The sequence below is a fragment of the Spinacia oleracea genome, chromosome 6 (assembly GCF_020520425.1).
Source record: "Spinacia oleracea cultivar Varoflay chromosome 6, BTI_SOV_V1, whole genome shotgun sequence".
Lineage (NCBI taxonomy): Eukaryota > Viridiplantae > Streptophyta > Magnoliopsida > Caryophyllales > Amaranthaceae > Spinacia > Spinacia oleracea.
Window position 1 is genome coordinate 47,902,069 of NC_079492.1, and position 15,979 is coordinate 47,918,047.

General features: G+C 34.7%; 1 protein-coding gene across 1 annotated transcript; it reads right to left on the reverse strand.

Moving 5' to 3' along the window:
* Positions 1-4,721: 4,721 nt before the first annotated feature.
* On the reverse strand, positions 4,722-11,599 carry LOC110779717 (rop guanine nucleotide exchange factor 7-like). Its single transcript, XM_056832168.1, has 5 exons — positions 11,539-11,599; positions 9,307-9,465; positions 9,108-9,224; positions 8,845-8,999; positions 4,722-4,924 (listed from the first exon to the last, which is right to left on the reverse strand). The coding sequence occupies exons 1-5, from the start codon at positions 11,597-11,599 to the stop codon at positions 4,826-4,828; spliced, it is 591 nt and encodes a 196-aa protein (XP_056688146.1). The 3' UTR covers positions 4,722-4,825.
* Positions 11,600-15,979: the final 4,380 nt, after the last annotated feature.

A 15,979-nucleotide genomic window follows, 5' to 3' on the forward strand; every position in this document is an offset into this window, starting at 1 on the left:
GTTTAGGATTGGAAAACAGATGTGTGCTTAGTTGTGTGAAAATACAATAATCTAATTGTATTAAGTGATGTAACCGTCCAAGACCAGGAGGCCTTTACCGGCCACACCACACACACGGACACCCACCCGCGCACAGCCCCCAGCGCGCAGCCGTGCAGCATGCGCCCTGGGCCACGCTGCCTTGCTGCTGTGTGTTAGTGCGCGCGCTGGCTTGATCGCTTGTTCGCAAGCTCGCTGGCTCGTTGGGCCTTGCGCGCTTGGCTCGAGGAGCCGGCAGCTCTGATGCTCTTCGTATTCGCGACTAATGTCTTACGGCTATTATTTATCGTATCGTATCCGGCGAATCACCGTCGTACGATACGATTATTCGTTTCGCCCAGCTTATGAATATTCGCGATACGATATACGATTCAGATGCAAGGTCGTATCGTATAATACGTTTTCCAAAACTAATTCCCGAAAAGCTATTAAATGAATTTCCGATTCATTTAATCCGGTGATATGTTACATGTCATTGGTGTGACCTTGTAGGTTCAGTCAAGAGTAAGTTGTGAGCTTAACATTCATTAGAACTCAGTGATCGGAAGCATTGCTCCAACTAGTTGTTCCGATCACTTGATCTCACTGAATTAATTGTTCGCAATTAATCTGAACCTTGGTATTAGACTTAATGCACCTTGGGTGAAGGACATATTTCCTTCAGTCTCCCACTTGTCATTCAAACAAGTGTGCATTCACATTCCTTTGTCACTTAGTGTTACTTACTGAACATAAGGTAAGATCCAAGCCATCCTTATTAGGTCTAGAAGTGTTTCTCGGATTACAGAGCTCAACTGTTAAACTTTTACAGAAGGTTAAGCCTTAACCATTCTGAGCACGGCCATGCATTTTACAGTATCTAACTCTCCGAGAGGCCTTGTTACACAACAACACCATATCCTATCAAAGATAGGAGGAAAATCCATTCTTGCAATCTATGAACACTCAATTTGATTCATGGTACGCCCAATAACTGCTTTTATAGCGTCCTTTTACGGTGCGACGTTTAGCTAGCATCAAAGCGAACTAATTCTCAAACGAGCATACATAATCACTCATGTTCTGAGGAATGGTTCTAATCACCATTAATGAGAACTACTTATGACATGACTTTAATCTCTTAAAGTGTCCTCATGGTCAATCCGATACAAGATCCAATAAGTATCTATGCAAATGATTTCTGACATCCAGTCCATCTAGTTCAAGAAACAGAACTATAAATCAACTTGCAATCTAATATTCATTAGTCATTGGTCGTCCAACCTTTCAATGACCTGGATTAGGGATCCTTTTTTGATTTCAATATTCAAGTTCACTTATGGGTGTTTCATTATCGAAGAATCCATCTTGACATCCCATTTGAATGTTTTGAATCACTTGGACTTCATCATTTAATACTAAGCCAAGATTCATGATCTATAAAATGTAATTTCATAAATGATAAATGTTTAAACCAAATGCTTACCAGTTTGTGGGCCTCTAACCCAAAATCAAGCATTTAATGTTTTACAGATATAGGCCTTACACCCAATACTTAAAACATTCATGGATACCAAACTTGATTCCATATCTGCATATGAATGTTGTGTCTCATTCAATGCAGAGATTTAGTTTATCATACTTTGCTATTCTTAGCATCTTTTCTATCGAAAGCATTTCGATGTAAGATGAAAAGATCTTTGAATATGTTTATAGAATGATCTAGTCTTTAATTGCTATTTAGAATGATAATCATATTCAAAATTGAAAATTATCCAGATAGCAGACTTGTGATCAACCTGAGTTCATTGAAGAACTTCCACTAAAGACAATTCCCTTTTATTGCTTCTTAGGCAACAACGAATTCATTTCAATTATGTAGAATTTCAAATGATGCTTCCCTTTTGGAATGCTCCAACCAGTTCGCAGAGATGTGGGAGGTACATCTTTCAACTGAGAACTTGGAAACTAATCATTGATTCAGTTTCCCATGCATCACATATGGTTTAGAACCTATGTAACCACCTTTTAATCACGACGCCTAATTGCCCGTGTTTGTTTGTGGTTTTCCTAACAACAAGATTCAACTTTTGCTTAGGCAAATGCATGTAGCATCAAAACTTTAGTTATCTTCACTTCCTCTTATCAAGTGCTCATCCTACATATTCAAATGTATTGGATGTCTTTGATACTGTTCAATGATCTTTGATCTAGATCAATAGAGATTGGTATAAAATCGTCACGATCCAATGTTCACGAGTTATCTTGGCGATCTATGATGAGCGGCATTTATGTCGCTCTAGGCCTAGGATTTTATAGAATTTTATTATGCTTTTTGATAGTTTTGTATAGTTTTGTTGCATTTTTATCCCCTTATTCCATCTATGAACTTTTCAGGTAAAAATGTTGGAAATGATGAAAAAGACTTGAGGATTGCTCGAAATAAGCCCGTGCGATCGCACAGAATTTCTGTGTGTTCGCACGGGCCAGCAGAATTGTCTCCAAAGTCAAGCAGGCTCGTGCGCTCGTGCTCCAAGAATGTGTGTTCGCACGAAATCGAAAAAACGATGCAGGGACTATTTGGGATTTCGTGCGATCGCACAGAAGAAGAGCCCGCTCGCACGGATTTTTCGTGGGCTCGCACTGAATTTCCGTGCGAGCAAATGAAGATTTATGAGAAATTGGCTAAGTCAGGCCCGTGCGATCGCACGGTTTGTGAGCACGATCGCACGGATCGGAGAAGAAATTCGTCGTTGAGCTCCCTTGCACCGAACCACAGCTCGCTCACACTGATGCGATCGCATCTGGGTATGCCCGTTCGCACGGCTGCGCGGGATTCCCTTTTCGAGTTTAAACTTCTCATTTTTAGGGGTTAGTATAAATAGAATTTTAATTATTTTTATTAGATAGTGAATTTCAGAAATAGAATTTAGGAAGTTTTAGAAGGTTTGCTCTTCAAGCTAGTGTTCTAGAGAGAGAAACTCATTGATTTCAAGCTTCAAATCTGTAATTTCTTCAACTCTTCTCTTTTCCTTGCAATTTAATTAAGTTCTTAGTATTTTGTTCATGCTATTTTGTCATTGTTCTTTGATTGTTCTTCAACTTCTTGAATTTCTTTTGCTTTGATTTTAATTCCATTAATTCTCAATTCTCTAGTTGTTGATTTTAGTTTGCAACTAGTATAATACTCGTGCGATGCACGATATAATCATCTAAATATAAATTTGTATGAAATCTGGTAGACAATATCATCAAAATAGTACTTATGGATATTTTCCAAATTAAAACTAACCAAATTAAAACTAAGGATGGATAAATTTGTTGTTGCTCATTCAATTTCTTATTTATTAAAACAAATAAGGGTAGATATATAAAAAAATAAATTATTCCCACTTGTGTCAAGCATAAAATTATTTCGTTTACCCTTTACTAATTGGATAGTAATACCTACTTAATACACGCACGGTCACCCCATCAACCTCATTACCTGATCACTTAGCACCTACACACACCACTTACTTTATTCATTTAGAGATGACTTGAGGAGGGGTTGGCTCTGCAGACACGTATCCACCAACAATTCTCTTCCCCATCTTCTCCATCAACAATAGGAACGATAGCCACCACTCGCGATCCACGTCTCGGGAGGTACAAAATAAATTTCATCCCCAATCATCACCCCCCCCCCCCCGGTATACCCACACCCGCCTCAAACCCATCCTTAGGTTCAACTCTTTTTTTTATAAGAGTTTTTTTAAAATATTTATATAATCAATTAGATGAAGATTAACGACGCAGACAGGTCCAATCTAAAATCCACCGTCGCCCCGTCGTCACCTGTGACAAATTCATTTTTTAACCCCGTCACCCACCAAACTTTCTTCAACCCCGCCCCAAGGAAGGATGCACGGGGGGATCTCCCAAAAAACCACTGACATCCCCATATTTGATAAATAATCCACTTTTCCTTTCAACTAACTTATAAATATATTGACATAAGTTTATTACGAAGTATTAAAATTGATTGTTTTAGCTATAATATTGATGAAAATATAAAAAAGTGACATACATAATTAGGAGGTGAGTGTTCTCAAATCCAATCGATTCAAACTCGCCCCATTCGATGCACGATTTATGATATGAATATTAAATTTCACTAGTAGAAAAAACCCTTATTGCAACGGGCTTTTAGACCCCTGTTGCAGCGTACATCGTATGCTGCAACTGGGGGGCCTGCAACAAGTCTGAACTTGTTGCAGCGTACAATGTTCGCTGCAAAAAGTGATTTGTTGCAGCGGGCTTTTAGATGTACGCTGCAACAAGTGCCAAAAAATTGGAAAAATTTTGGACTTGTTGCAGCGTACATATATATGTACGCTGCAAAAGACTCAACTTTTTGCAGCGTACATTTATTTGTACGCTGCAACAAGTCTGAATTACTCAATTTTTTGCAGCGTACATTTATTTGTACGCTGCAACAAGTCTGAATTTTTGCGAAATTTTTTTCCCTTGTTGCAGCGTACAACATATATGTACGCTGCAAAAAAGCACTTTTGGCGGGAAAATTCTAATTTTGTTTAGGGATACCTAGAGTGCCTTGCACCAAATATAGAAACCTGTCAAAACAATAATAGAATAACGCAACCTGTATAACAAATATAAAAACAACAACTGGAGTTTTGTATACTATATATCCCAAAACCAAAGTGCACATATTACATTTGAATATATGTTCCAATTTCAACATAAACATACATTTTAATATAAAATTTATTCTATAACAACTAAACCAACTCGATCAAGCGCGCTAAAGCCAATAATAAATACTTGTTGGTAAAAAACTTAGCCCATTGCTCACGAACCACATCAAATTCCTCGCATAAGGCGCAATCCTCGGAGTGTAGACCTTTACAAAAACAGAAATTTAAATTAAACATTAGATTAAATACAAATTAAATATCACATTTTAACATTCAAGAAACTAATGACAATGTCCTAATAGTCTAAAATGAGTCCTTAGGTTCTTTAGTTCAAAGTTGGGAGCGAAAATGTCATTTTAGCCTAAATATGACCTATAACGACCCAATGAGCCTATAGGTGCATAAATAGATTGGAACGAGTCTTAGATCGTTAAAATTATGCATATTAAACATGTAATAAGTTTTAAATGAGTCCTTAGGTTCTTTATTTTAAAGTTGGGAGCGAAAATGCCTTATTTTAGCCTAGATATGACCTATAACAATCAAACAAGCATTAAATGGGTATAAGTAGATTAGAATAAGTCCTAGAAACTCAAAACTAAGCTTATTAATCATATAATAATTTAAAAATGAGTCCTTAGGTTCTTAAGTTCAAAGTTGGGAGCGAAAATGTCATTTTAGCCTAAATATGACCTAAAACGACACAATGAGCCTTAAATATGCATAAATGGATTGGAACGAGTCTTATAAAGTTAAAATTATGCATATTAAACATGTATTAAGTTTAAAATGCGTGCTTAGGTTCTTTATTTTAAAGTTAGGAGCGAAAATGCCTCATTTTAGCCTAAATATGACCTATAACTATCAAACAAGCATTAAATGTGCATAAACAGATTAGAATAAGTCTTAGAAACTTAAACTAAGCATATTTATCATATAATAAGTTTAAAATGAGTCATTAGGTTCTTAAGTTCAAAGTTGGGAGCGAAAATGTCATTTTAGCCTAAATATGACCTATAACGACACAATGAGCCTTAAATGTGCATAAATGGATTGGAATAAGTCCTAGAAAGTTAAAACTAGAATATAAAACATTTAATAGGTTTAAAATGAGTCCTTAGGTTCTTTAGTTCATAGTTGGGAGCGAAAATGTCATTTTAGCCTAAATATGACCTACAACGACCTAATGAGCCTTAAAGGTGCATAAATAGATTGGAACGAGTCTTATAAAGTTAAAATTATGCATATTAAACATGTATTAAGTTTAAAATGAGTGCTTAGGTTCTTTATTTTAAAGTTAGGAGCGAAAATGCCTCATTTTAGCCTAAATATGACCTATAACTATCAAACAAGCATTAAATGGGTATAAGTAGATTAGAATAAGTCTTAGAAACTTAAAACTAAGCATATTTATCATATAATAAGTTTAAAATGAGTCATTAGGTTCTTAAGTTCAAAGTTGGGAGCGAAAATGTCATTTTAGCCTAAATATGACCTATAACGACACAATGAGCCTTAAATGTGCATAAATGGATTGGAATGAGTCCTAGAAAGTTAAAAATAAGCATATAAAACATTTAGTAAGTTTAAAATGAGTCCTTAGGTTCTTTGGTTCATAGTTGGGAGCGAAAATGTCATTTTAGCCTAAATATGTCCTATAACGACCAAACAAGCCTTAAATGTGTATAAGTAGTTAGATTAAGTTTTAGAAACTTAAAACTAAGCATATTAATCATGTAATAAGTTTAAAATAATTCCTTAGGTTCTTTATTTTAAAGTTGGGATCGAAAATGCCTTGGTGTAGGGTTATTTGTAATAACAAAGCTTCTCCTAGAAGCTTGTTTATTACTTGGATAGCTATTAACAGAAGAGAAAGACTGGTAACTTGGAATGTTGCTCAATGATATAAATGATGTTTTTGTGGTGATGCAGAGTTGAGCACTTGTTTTAAAAGTGCCCCTTTGCTGATGCAGTTTGGTGAAAAATGTTACAGATCTTGGGACTTAATATAGGTCCTTATAGCTTCTCAGAAGAGCTGCATATAGACATCAGGTTTGGTAGGAAAACCAGTGACAGATTCAAGCTTTATGGTATGTGCTTTGTTGAGACTCTCTATATAATCTGACTCCAGAGGAACGAAAAGATCTTCAATCAGAAATGCAAGCTTGAAGCAGTCACATTAAAGGATGTCTTGTTTAGAATTGCGTGCAGAGCCTCTGAGAATAAGAAAGTGCTGTTGCTTATGTAATTTTGTTATAGTCTGTTGTTTCCTGCTTGGTACAGAGTACAGACTTGGTGTATTTAGTTTGGTGTTCTAGCTAGCTGCAAATGAAGAGTTGGCTTAAGCACCCTGCCTAGAAAGTGGCCTTCTATCAATACTAAAGTTTTTGCTTGTTATATGGTGGTTTTGGTGTTTTAGGGATTAAGCTTTATTGTCTTTGGTAATTAATAGAAGTTCCTTTTAATTGCCAAAAAAAGTACTTCGTATATATTTTAATGTCTTTTTACGCATTTTGATGTTCTACCAAATGCATACTTATGTTCTTCATGTGCTAATGCAAGTCTGATGCCTTTTCCGGCTCATGATTGTGGAAAAGAAAATGTCAAACTAAAAAAAGGAGGTGCACTCCATAAGCCAAAAAGTGTAGGTAATTCTAATGCATAGAAACAGATAGGAAGAAATCAACGGAGGAAAAAAGGGCCATGAAGGAGGTTAGTGTTTTGCTGTACAAATTAATTTCGTGGATCTAGTAAGAAGTGAGCTTACTGAGTTTCTTCATACCCAACAAGAAAAGGTGCATGAAGCAGATTTGAAGCTGAACCTACTAAACAGAAACAGTTGGGGAAAGACAGGAAGAAATTGGAAAAATACAAGTTCAGTGAGAAAGACATTGTGGCTGAGATTGATTCTAAGGCTCCATCGACTCGTCGAGCACATTTGCTAAACTTTATCATCGGAAGCAATCTGTTGCTAATCTGTTGTTAATTTTTTTAGAGGGCAAGTTGTTAATCATTGTATACAACTATGTAACTTTAGTTAAGAATGTACATTATGTTCAACTTTTATTCTTTTATAGTTTTATTGTATTATAAAAAAAATTAAAAAATAGCCATGCAATAATAAACAAGAATAGAGAGAAAAGATTAGGTAACAAGAGTAAATATGAAATGCGTACATGGGTAAAATAGATATTTGGTGTGTTTCACACAGCAAAAAGTATTTGAAAAGTTACTATAAAAGGAAATAGTGCAATTAATATGCAACTTATAAAAACCGAGGAAGTATAAATTTAGGCATAAAGGCTCAGCATTTGTAATTGTAACACAATCAAATGTGAGTATGTGACCCATGCAAATTCTACATTTAGAAAGCGGAGCATAAGCCCATTTTCACCGGGGTATTTGGGTTTTTCTACTATTGAATGTGGGTATAGTGGTATACCGTATACATACTTCATATGATAGATGCGTCACCAACTCCCTTATTCGGATGTTCTTTAAGTCTTAGCCTTTTCTTTTTGTTTGTTTCATCTCATGTCGGAAAAAAAATGGTAGATGATCAGTAAGATCAAGTACATAACAGGATGATTCTAAAACTAAGCCTTCATGTGTGTGGGTGATGAACAAAGACTGAGGTCAACTGGTTGCATTCCCAATTTTATGTGTGATTTGACATGGTAGAGTTTGACTCCAAACATGGTAGTTGCAAGGAGATAGCCTCAATCCCCACCAGAGTTTAGGAAAGTGGAGATAGGGATCCTTATTTCTCAAGCACAACCTCATAGGCCATTTATATTGCCACCCATCACAAAACTTCCTTGCTTCATATACAGCAAAGAGAATCGAAATCCTTCTCATGACCTAAACTTTGTACCGTTGTTACCCTCCAACATCCCTAGAACTTTGTCATTCGCACTCTCACCATTCTCAAACAAGTAAATAATTTCTTTGCCTATAAATAATAGGAAGAAAGAAAGTAATGGTAGTTTAATTGAATTCTTTAAAACAACCACTGACCAAATGTGGCTTATTCAACAGAGACAGAGGGAGTAGTAATTTTTTAAGCTAAGTACGATAGAAATGCACAGAAAATTTAAAAAATTGGTGGTATTCTGGTTAATTATACCTCTAGCTTGCTTCCGTTGGGAAATGTTTGCCAAGTGGGAATTAATTCAACGATGTGATCACCAACACAGAGAAGCCATTCCATCTCTCTTCTCCACATTGCTTTCTTTTCAGGCGGCACAGGTTCCAATCTCCATAGTTGCCCAAATAATGTGGCTACCATTTTGAACAAATTACAAACACAAATTCTATTTCAAGAACAGGAATTCATTTCTCTATTAAAATGAGTGTTTGTAATGACATCTGCAAGTATTTTAGACTTACCACATAAATTCGTAATAGCATTTGAAATAGCCAACGCCGTGCTAACACCTTTACCAGAGCCAGACATGTCTTTGCCAAGCAGCAGCTTCGCAAATCTCTCTTTCATCATCTCCATTTCTACAAAGCATAAACATTATCTAAACACAGAAACAAATGGAAAATACTGACTGAACAAACAAGACAAATACAGAAATAAAACCTGGCATGAAAGAAGAATGGTTTCCCAAACTGCTATGAACATGTAAGAATGGTTGTTGATTGATAGCAGCGGGTGAAGGAAAAGGCGAAGAGGTGGAAGTAGAAGGAGTTGATGAGCAGTCCTGTGAGTTGCAAGCATGACTCTGCTCTGCAACATTATCTGCAGCAGACGCCCCAAAATACGAAATTAGGGGAAAAATCAAGAATTGACTGAAAGCAAACCCTAAAAATACGAAATTAGGGAAAAACAAATACAAAAAGTTAGAAAACTATACCTCCTCAATTTCGAAGGCGGCTGAGTTCGAAGGCTGAGGTCGAAGGCCAGATGCTTGGAGAGAAAGAGTCGAGCAAATTTTCACAAAAACCAAGACGAATTGTCACCCAATTTCAACAATTACTTGCAAAAAACCCAAAAAAACCACGAATTAGAGAAAACTTAGAACAAAAAAGGGGGGATTCAGAAAAAAGCGTCGAAATGGGAGTTACCTGGGGAAGAAACCGCGGCGAGAAAACGGGGGAGAATTCACGAAAAGGACCTCAGAATTGGGGGAATATGGCGAAGAAAGAAGGGATTTAGGAGAGAGAAAGAGAGCAGATGAAGAAGAAGAAGAATGAGGAGGTGAGAGAGTACGCAGGGAAAGCTGAGGGAAGAAGAGGGAGTATGAGCGTCCTTAGGTTTGAGATCCGAAATGTTTTTCTTAATTAGCTTTGCAGCGAAATTTTTTTATTGCAGCGGGCTTTTATCTGTACGCTGCAAAATAAATGGGCTATTGCAGGGGGCTTTTACTTTGTACGCTGCAAAAAACTCTCTTGCTGCGGGCAATTAATTTGTACGCTGCAACAACCCTTTATAAAGTTTGACCCGCGTTGACCTACTGGTTGTTGAAGCGTATTATTACATGTACGCTGCAACAAGGGGGTTGCAACAGGGGTTTTTTCTACTAGTGTTTGCATATCTAAACTATAACTATAGACAATCATCATCGAAATAGAGCTTATAGATAATTTTCTTCTTAAACTAATGATTGCTCGGTATGTTACTGCTCATTCCATGTCTTATTTATTTAACAAATTCAAAATAATAAAATAAGGGCACGTAGATAGATTTACGTTCTTCCTCTTTCATAACAAACCATGTCAAACATAAATTTATTCGCATCCATTCTTTACTTCGATAGTCATACCCACTTAATTCATAAATCATCTAAATCATTACCCGATCATTTAACACCTACCCCACCATATATTTTATTCAGCTAGAGATATCTTCGAAGCGGGGTGATGCCGGTCCCTCAACACAACCTGAAATTCTCATTCACATGCCCGTCACCACGATAGGTGTCATACTCATCCCAGTCCTAATTCCCGCCTCGTAAGCAAAAAATAAAATTAACCCCGCTTCATCCCGTCCGTGTATCTACACCCGCCTCAAACCAAGCCCTGGACGGCTTGACCCGACATTATTTTTTGATAAGAGAGCTTTGAATTTTAAAACTCTAAGAGTATTAGACAATTTGGTTGTCTGGTTACATTATACTTTAGACACAAATAAACATATAGATATTTTCCTAATTAATTAAAATTAATGATGGATAAATTTTTTATTCACTATTCGGTGTCTTATTTATTTAAAAAAAGAACCAAATAAGGGTACATAGACAAAATTATTTTCCTCCATATTCATCACACGTGTCAAACCTACCCCTAGACGACTGAACCCGACATTATTTTTTGGTAGGAGAGTTTATTTTAAAACTCTATTCTAGAGTATTTGACAATATTGTTGTCTGATTACATTATAATTTGGACACATATAGCTTATGGACATTCTCCTAATTAAAACTAATGATGGATAAATTTTTATTGCCCATTTGGTCTTACTTATTAAAAAATAAAAACAAATAAAGGTACATAGAACAAATTATTTTCATCCCCACTCATCACATGTGTCAAACCTAGCCCTAAACGGCTGAACTCAACATTATGTTTTGGTAAGAGAGTTTTGAATTTTAAAACTCAAATCTCAATTTAGTTATCTGGTTACACTATACTTTGGACACAACCTTATAGATATTCTCTTAATTAAAAATAATGATGAAATTTTTTTCTATTTCCCAATTCGGTATCTTGTTTATCATAAAAATAAAGTCAAATAAAGGTACATAAACAAAGTTATTTTCATCTTTATTCATCACATGTGTCAATCATAGTGTTATTCTCATCCATCCTTTACTTTGATGGTCACATGTGTCAATCATAATGTTATTCTCATCCATCTTTACTTTGATAGTCATATTTATATCATTATCCGAGCACTTAACAACTACTCCACTATTTTATTTATTCAGCTAGTCATGACTTTGAAGCTGGTCGGAGTCTCCACACTCGTACTCGTCCAAAATTCTTATCTCTATTCCCGTCACCCACGATGGGAAAAGTACTCACCCCTCCCAATCTCCTTCTAACGGGTTAAAAGTAAAACTCATCCCCAATCTATCACCTACACGTGTATCCACACTTGCCTCAAACCCACTCCATGACTCAATTTTTTTTGGTAAGAGAGTTTTGATTTTTAAAATTCTACTACTGAGTCTTCTTCAATTACAGTATCTTATTAGAATAATTGATTAAATAAACAAAACATTATAATATATACTCTCTCCGTCCGGATTTAATTGTTGTAATAGTATATTCACGCAGTTTTATGCGATAAATTATTGTAAGATTATATTATATAATCTAATAGGAAAATAGGTATGATGGGATATAGTGAATATTTTTTATATAGAATAAAGTATAAGATAGGGAGTTAGAGAGAGAGACATTTTTATATAGAACAATTTCTTTTTTCAATAAGCATCTTTTACAAAACCTTGATAAATACTACTTTGAATATTAAAGCAAAGATAAATATTCGTTATACATATCCACGGTCAATATAAGACACATATTTTAAATAAAAATTGACAATATATACATACAGTTAGTCATTTTATTAAATTTTTATTATGATATGGGTATTAAAGTATTATGTAAATATTTAGACAAATCCAACAAAATGATACGGATTACATGACTACGTTCATCATCTATATTAAAATTCACCAAATAACATTAAAATTACAGAGATGTGTGAATTTAGTAGTTAGTGTAAAAACAAAAGAGTTGCAAAATTTTAAAAATTGAGGAGTTACATAGTAGAGTAGTAGATAGATAAGGTTACGCAAGTTTTTCTCGTGTTTAAGGAAGTTACAATACTCCGTACTTTCTTTTTTAAAGTAATAAAATATTACTTATAATTATCAAATTTAGTTGTTAAAATATTATATAGTATTATAGTAATCTTTTTTATACTATATTCATACTTCGTTGTTTTTCTAATTTATTTGTATTCTAATTATGTAAGTACAAATCGGTAGATTACATTAATTATTTTTTGTAAATATCCTACTACGTAATCCGTAAAATGGATTAATTTTTTTAATAAAACATAAGCATATATTGTTATATTTGTTACCAAAATATAAAAACAGATTTTATATAGTATTCCTCATGTATAGAATGATATCTTTTTTTTAGGAAAATAGAATCAAATCTTTATTGGGTAAAAAGGTAACAAAATAATTTACAATCAATTATTTTATTTTTTTAATTTTTTTATATCTAAAAGAGAGGCCAATCAATGAGTGACATTTGTCATCACCACATTGATTTCCTCTCTTTTAGTATAATATATAGATTGAATTCTTGATTCTCTCCTCTTACTCCTTCAATTTCATGCTTGCTAGCCTAGTATTAATGGATTTCTTGATTTGTAGAATGATTAGTGAGTAGAATTAGGTTAGGGAAAGGGGAGAATCTAGGGGCTTAATTAGGGGAAATTAATGATTGAATTGATGAATGATTGATGTAATTAAATTGATTTAGTGATAGGAATTTTCATGACCAATTGAGTAGTAGTTGCAAAAGCTAATTGATTGGACTTGATTGTAATGTATGATTTAGGTTTGGCAAGACATTGTGAACCTAATTTATGCAAGTGAATGATTGTTCCTATTATATGCAAGCTTATCTAGCTTAGGATTAGGCGAAAGCTCTTCTATAGGCTAGGTTGCTTCGCGTGCTCCAGAGGTGGCGAGCACGTTATTTGGTTTCATTCCCCTATGTGCTATGTCATTGCATCATTCATGATTATTTAGATAGTAGTTCATTTCCCCCGATTTCCCTAGCCTATCCCCAACTCCCTAACGTTTCCCTTTCTTGATTCAAATTCGCATAATTGTTAGTTTTAGTTTCTTAGCGATAATTCAAACCAAATTCTTGTTCAAACTAGCTCTTCTCTAAACTCGATAACCACCGTTTCTATGGGACGATCCCTACACTTGCCGCTATAGTTCATATATGTCAATTATGTTTGATTTAGTAATTACTTTTACATAATCGAAACAACGCTTTAGATCCTATCCAATAGATCTTTAACCCAGTATGTTCTAAGTTTCGCCATGGTTCTAATATGGACAAATACTTTCAAATCTAACCATTTAGAAATTGAATGTCATTTTCAATAGAGAGATATGTATCTCATATATAGAACCAATAAACATGACTTAGCTCCCATTAAACTCCTCATCTACAAGATGATCCATATTTTCATAAAGCCATGATTACTCAATAGCCTTGTTGAAAAATATGTTCCAATTCCCACTTGCATGCTTTAATCTACGAATAGATTTCTTAAGCTTGCTATTTTATCTAGCATCCAAAACTTTTACATTGTGTAATGTACACAATTCCTTTTTACAAGTCCAATTGAGGAAGGTGTTTCGTTTTCCAATTGCCATATTTCCATATGTAATGATTGCTAGATTTATCCAAAATATTTCAAGCATTCCGACTTGGTGAAAAAGATTTCAACATTATCAACGCCGTGATGTTGTTTATAATCTTTAACCGCCAATCTAGCTTTTCTTTTGTATGTGTATACAATATCATCTTTGTATGTTTTGAAAACATGTTTGCAACCAATGGGAGTGAACCCTTTATGCAAATCAACCTTGTATGTTTAGAAAACATGTTTGCAACTAATGGGAGTGAACCCTTTATGCAAATCAACCAAATCATAGATTTGATTCTTTAAGATGAAGATACTTTGGATGAAATGGCCTCAAACCATTTTGTATGGCCTCGAACCATACTTGTTGTTTCTGATGGCCAAAAACCATACTTGGCCATTTTTAATTCGTCGTAGCTAACCTGTAAGTCGTATGTTCTTGAAGCACTTTCCAAAGTCTTGATAGTTTTCATTCCTCAAGATATCTATGTATCTATCTTGGTTGAATTATGTTCCTTATACGATTTACCTAGGTATTGAACATCAAACGTTAGTGCCTATAAAGACATTACTCAAGTCCTTTGAGTATTATGATTCTCTTGAAGCACTTCTAAAGTCTTCCTGAAGCTCGTCCAAAGGCTTCTAAGTACGCAGCTTTTCCAAAGACTCCTAAGTATCCTACATTTGTTTGTTGCTTGACTCGAAGTCCTTTTGAGGTCACTTCGAGGTCATTTTCTCCCACTTGCCTTTTTGGAAATATGATGGTTTCCTAAAAGACATTATCTAGAGCAACAACCATATGTTCTCAGATTTGTGGTAGAATAAATACCTTTTGTTTCTATGAGTCGCTCATAAAGAAACATATATCTATTCTTGAGTTTATTTGATGTAAACACTAACTCCCACTGAGTTTGACAACCCTAGATATATATATGTACTGAAATGATGTACTGAACCGAAGTTCAATCCTTATAACATCTTATCCTTAGCTTTGACAACTTTGTTTAGTGTGATAGTCACTTAAGAGTATCATTTAGAAACTGTATAGGAAAATAGTCGTGATTATCGTTAATCGAATAGATTCCGATTTCTCCATTTGGACATACCATATTCTTATGAAGCTTCGATTTTCATAATGCCATATAAACAATCTAGATAATCTTTCTTGGCTCATGCAAACATCACTTTGACCCAGCCTAGATGTTCAATTCCAAAATTCTTGCCAAGTTGATTTTATACCCTTTTGTGAATCGCATTGAAGCATTTCACATATTTCACGTTGAGTAAATATAGCCATATTTTCTCAAATTCTTGTGAAATAGGTAAGTCATAAAATCCATCTTTGGCCCATGAACATAATTGTCTAGACTCTCTTAACAATAGTCCATTCCGATGTCATGTTCAACAAGCAAGACCCATGTGTCTTAATTAACCAACTTTCAGAAATCCATGCCATGAAATCTTAGAATGTTGTCTTGTTGATATGGTCGTATGACATTGCGAAAGATATGTGGAACACAAATCAAAATGTTTGATTTTAACCTTCTGAATTTTGAGTGTGAAGAGATTCGTTTGTTTATTATTCAATCATATGACTCAACCCTTAAATGACCATTTCATTCAAATAAACACTCAACGAATGTTTTTGTTTACTTTGAATATGAGTCTTTCCGTTGTCCAAACAGATATTGATTATGATGATTAATGGAACATAATACCATTAAGTTCCAGCCTTTAGAAGGATTTTAAAACAAACATGATTACCCTATATTTAATGTAACACAACTTCGCTTCATTTCCCACTTGTAGGTCAATAACAAGACTTAGCTCCCGGAATTTGAGT